General features: G+C 32.9%; 1 protein-coding gene across 1 annotated transcript; it reads right to left on the bottom strand.

The window, feature by feature from the left end:
* Positions 1–142: 142 nt before the first annotated feature.
* Positions 143–5669, bottom strand: LOC110444823 (nuclear receptor subfamily 2 group E member 1-like; the record flags this gene model as incomplete). Its single annotated transcript, XM_021489178.1, has 4 exons — positions 5560–5669; positions 2954–3035; positions 2698–2716; positions 143–278 (listed from the first exon to the last, which is right to left on the bottom strand). Coding segments are annotated over exons 1-4 (265 nt in total), but the record flags the coding sequence as incomplete, so codon positions are not given.
* Positions 5670–5686: the final 17 nt, after the last annotated feature.

The raw sequence follows: 5686 nt of genomic DNA, 5'->3' as shown, positions 1-5686 counted from the left end.
ATATGTATTTTACCCTTGGAATATAGAAACAAGTATTCCTCTTACTTTTGTTTATGATTTGCAAGTTATAATGCAATTGGATAATTATGCAAACAATGCTAATCACGTTTTTAAAAAATACAAAAAGTTAAAAGACACTCACCATCTTTATTCATTCCAGCGTCCACACATTTCCCAAGCCTGCACGCGCGGCACTGATTTCTGTGAGTCTTGTCCACGGGGCAGCGACCCTGACCTCTCGATTTGCATACGTACTGTCTGTTGCGTCTGATTGACCTCTGTAACATGCAATACTTAACTAATGACAAAACAAATAACATTCCCGAAATTATGTTATCAATGACTACTATATTATATATGGAATTAACTTTAAGTGAAAACAAGTTACCAGTAAAACACGGGACGAGTAAATAATCCCATGAAACACGTCTTAAGTATTTAAGTTGACTGATCAAACACGAAGATTTCAATCGTTCATGTCAACTGGTAAAATACTACTAAGATGACTTTAGCGGTCACTTTAATCTCGGTAAAAGCATGCTTGTCATGTTGGTGCCCTGTACTAACGTTCCACAACCGATGGCCATATTCAAGGGTCAACGATATCAATAACGTTATTGATATTTGCGAAGGTGCACATGAATAGTGTCAAACAGAGATGAGGATTATCATAAATGTTCGTTATCAAACACGACTATAAAGTTTTTAAACCAGACCTCCCTCATAAAAGGGAACAAAAGAAATAATGTTGATCTAGGGGAGTGACCTGTGTTTACCGTGAATCACAAGAACGTTTGAAATATATTGTCAAAAAGTGCCAAACTTGTTTGAAAAGAACATCTAATTGTACAAACAGTAGACACTTTGTGTAAGAATATTTTTATCCATTACACCGGTCAAAAATGAATATTTGTGTGGTCTTTTCCCCCAGTCAAGTGCAGGTCTTTTTTGATGTGACTAGTTCAAACTGTATTAGAGGGAAAAGAAAATCGTGTGGTAAACTTAACGGAGATATGCGGCTTTATGTTCCAAACACGCGGCTTAGTCTCTGCCACGAGTCGTCGGAATCGATCGGATAATTTTTAGATGTGTTAAGCGACCTTAGAAATATGTGGTTAGCGAGTCTTTGTAGTCAGTATGTCGTAAGTCGGTGATTAAATGAGATCAGTATATGAGTGACGACACTCTCAAAATGTTGGTATCTCAATTGGTCGAGCGTTGATAGCTTAATACTTAATAATCATTGTAATATTTCTTAACCTTTTATAATAACAATACATCGTCATTATATTTAGTTTTGTTTGTCTTACGCTTAAGGTAAAGTCGACTTTAGAATAAATAATACACATTCCTGTGATTTAGATAGTATCTTATTCAAAATGCTTGATACCGCATTAAGTTGACAAAAAACAGAAATATATGAGTGTACCATGATACCTACCCCCTATGTTTGATTCCTATCCAGGTAGTCGAGTGGGTATGTAACATTTAGAAGGACGTGTATGATCTGCCATTGGCATTAACAGGGATTAGGCACCGCGGATGTTACCCCTATGTTAAAACTCTTGTCTCATCGTTATAGTGTAAAGTTAATCGCCATTCCATGATGTCTAGATATACAACTATTGAATACTATACCAAAACAGTGATATCTTTTACTAATACGGATACTGGCATTCTGTTTTCTTTTTATATTATATTCAGTACATCGTTTAAATATATAAATGAAATACTGCAGTCCTATCAAATAAAGTTATAGGTTTAAATCTTTTGAAAAAATAATAAAATGTAAATTACTTAATTTGTAACATGATACTTTATATCATATATTTTACGTAAAATGATGTTTTAATTGCACCTACATTCCATTGCTTATGTAAAGTGAAATTATGATTGCACCTTCAGTTCGTTCCTTATCATTGATAATTTATATGCAATGCTATTTTTATTTTCTAATTTCAGTAGCTTTGCTTTAAACGGAGCTATTTATCTTAAATCATGATTACGGGATATAGAATGTTTGCATTAAACCAAAATGACTACTGCAAGTATTCTAAGTTATTGTCACTTTAATGAGAGTGAGGTGTGTTTTGCACGCGTATTTTGCGAGAAAAATACATAAACTGAAATGGCGTCATCGCCTCCTGCAATGCCTGCGGGACTCACCAGGTGGCCACTTCCGGTCTAACTAGGATATTACGGGGAAATGTCGTGACAATACCGTTTGGACATTGCATGCATACGCTTACCTCAATCCGATTTAACATTCATGGAAAGAGTGCAGCACGTAAAGGGGAACGGAAAATGAAATTGGATTGCCTGTCCACAGAGTCGTATAATATTACAAAGTCAATTATCACATATAAATATTTTAGACTTTTCGACCTCAATAAAGTCTCTGGACGGAAGAAATAAAACCAGTGCCAATGAGTAAAATCCGCGTTAATTGGAACAGAGCACACGTTCAATTGAAGTATTGTTTCTCCGATAATTGACTGTTAGTTATCGATACAATACACACGCGAACGTGTTAGATTGGAATCTGTTACACCTTGAGGTGTTACTAAGTTAATTTGATATTTTGTTTTTGTTTTTATATTGGCAATGACAGAATGAAGAAACTTCATGAGCGTTAAGAGACAACGATATAGCAAGTTTGTGTCTTAATATCCTAAAGAAAAATTAAAAAATAATTACCTTAAAGAAACCAGCACATCTGAAATTATAAACGTGTAGACACAATTATAAATACAGTAAATAAAAATACATAATTAGACGTTAAGCCATTACAAAAAGTGTTATGGCAGAAAATAATGCATGTTTCAGAATGATGTGCAAGTACGAAAACAGTAAAACAAAAGCATCTTTCCAAATGAATCTTAATGTGAACAGTTTTAGTTAAAAAAAGATTTCATTTCTCTAGAACCAAGTAGATGTTGAGTGCAGTACCTACCCATCACATGCGTAGATTCCGTAGTGCTTTCCCGAGGAGTGGTCCTGACAAACGACACATGGGATATCAGTCAGAATCCTACCTGGAATTACATAAAAAAATGACCATGTAAATTAAAATACTAACAACATATTACATAATAAAATTATAAAAGCAAGAAATATATTATGCAACCAAATGATTCAATTTGAGCATTGGAATAGTTTAAACATTGTATTCATTGCAAAACAAATAAGTTATATAACACGTGATTGGTATTTTTGCAGACTCTCTAGCCCATCTGGTTTACTGTGTTTGCTTGCTAGGAGCCTTTGATCTAACTCCCCTAGTGATACACAGACACCAGGGTAAGTACCTGTACGACAGGTATCCTGGCTTCTGTGGCTCGTTAATCCACCTCCTACCCAATCAATAACACCAGATTAACTCCGTCACCTTTTTATTGCATTATGGCGACATTATATGTGTATTCTTTTGTTTTTCGAAATATTCATATGCAATGTAAATTCATGCTCTTATGATATTTAACAAATGTATTTATTGGTTAGGACATTTCATATGTACAAATCGTTTAACAATTTGTAACATAATTTAACGAACAACACTGTTATGACTCATAAAAAGGCTGCCACAGAAAATATACAAATAAGAACGTTTTTTCAGAATTTCTTTTATCTTTCTATTTTCTCGCCTGTTCCTCCTCATACCTTTGACATACCTGTCATCTACCTGTTCCTATGTAATTAAGGATCACTTGTTTTCACAATTAACAGTCTTATTTCCTCCCCTTTCCGGCTAGGTTCTTTATAGCAGACCTGACTTACCGGAATGAGGCGACCGCCTAAGAAGTATCGCCGGTTAAATGTCCCCCAGACCTAATTAAGGTAAGCTACGGCTTTGTAGTGTCCGATCCTGTTTGCATGCAAATCGTGCATTTGCCTATCATGACAAAAGTTACACGAAACCTACGCAAATAAATCACCACAACAACAGGAAGACAGTTGGGAAACACACTGTCCCTTAGGCATTGGTAAGCTCTTCATGGCATTTTAAAAGTTTCAGATTCTTAACCTTTCGTTATAAAATATAGCTTCATGGATGTGTCATCGCTGTGAGGAGTGGATCAGGTTTAATATCTACATTAAGTCAGTCCATGATGTTATTAACATTTATACAAAGGGAGGCAAAACTAAATTAAAAATATTAGGTGTCTCAAGTAACAGTAATGTCATCTATAATCAATAGATTTCCTCATCTAATTAGGAATTTTGTCTATATTTGGTTTTAAATACAAACGCCTTAATTAGTCACATATATAACATTGATACAAATACCTAGATTTAATAAGTCACATGTACATTGTGTAACATTGGTTTCATATCCTAGCTTTTATTGGTCACATGTATAACATTGGTATCATATACAAATACCTAGCTTTAATAAGCCATATGTATAACATTGGTATCATATACAAATACTTAGCTTTAATTGGTCACATGTATAACGTTAGCTAGTCACATGTATAACATTGGTATCATATACAAATACCTAGCTTAATTGGTCACATGTATAACATTAGTTTTATTTACAACAAACACCTAGTTTTTATTGGTCATATGTATAAACTTGGTTTTATATACAAACAACTAGCTTTAATAAGACATATGTAAAAAAAATTGGTATCATAAACAAACGCCTGGCATTAATTTGTCACATATACTAACACCGTCGCATTTCAAGAACACCTGCAGTTGCAATATGAATTTATAACTATCCCACCATTTAAGTTAATAGACATAAACAAACCAGAATAAAATCACACAAATACACAAATAAATGTACATCAATAGAAATAGGTGATAATATACCAAACAAAATTGTTAGATAGTATGTCTACCTACAGTAAAACTGTTGGGGAAGCCAGGAGAATAAACGTGATTTGTATGTTATAAACAAAATCAGTCGTTATGTACGTAATAGTTTTAATGTCACTGCAAGTACACGTAATACAGTTACTTACACTAATGGTTAATCAAAATGTGCTCCAAAACCACACACATAATGACTAAAATCAAATGACTTTATTGTATTAATATAATATATTTCATTACAGAACGAAGTGCAAAATTCGATACACTCAAATGTAATTATGAATGAAATATTTTAAAAACTGAAGGCACAAGAACAGGAAACTTTTAAATATATTAGAAAATATATCCCCTGAAGTCAATAAGCCTATTATCACTTTACGGATTTTATATTCAACTTTGAAAATTCTAATTCTTTTACTGTGTTATAAAATAACATACGGATTTTATATTATTAGGGATTAACCAGAAATTGTTATAGAAATGTGTAAAATAGAGAATTGTTTTATTTTATTTCTATTTCTATTATAACATATTCAGGGTTTCAACTTAGAACAGTGACAGTAACTTAAATATTTATTTTTGTATAAATACAACAGAAGGAACATACGATTCCAGGTATTGAAAATAAAATAAAAGATTAATTAAAAAACAAAATAACGTTTAAGCACTTTCATGATGAGGTGAAATAGCTTAATTCAGTGGTAAAATAACCTTATATAATATGTGTGTACTTACTTGATATTCCAGATACTTTGCCGCTCATCTTGAATCAGCTGATATGTGATCTTCTTGATACTTTACGAATACAGAACCTAATGTCGTTAATGTCACAACGTTGATGACACAAATTGTATCATATATT

The sequence above is a fragment of the Mizuhopecten yessoensis genome, unplaced genomic scaffold, assembly GCF_002113885.1.
Source record: "Mizuhopecten yessoensis strain PY_sf001 unplaced genomic scaffold, ASM211388v2 hete_36178826, whole genome shotgun sequence".
Classification (NCBI taxonomy): domain Eukaryota; kingdom Metazoa; phylum Mollusca; class Bivalvia; order Pectinida; family Pectinidae; genus Mizuhopecten; species Mizuhopecten yessoensis.
The sequence above is the reverse complement of the archived record's forward strand: the minus strand, read 5'-3'. Positions and strand labels throughout refer to the sequence as shown.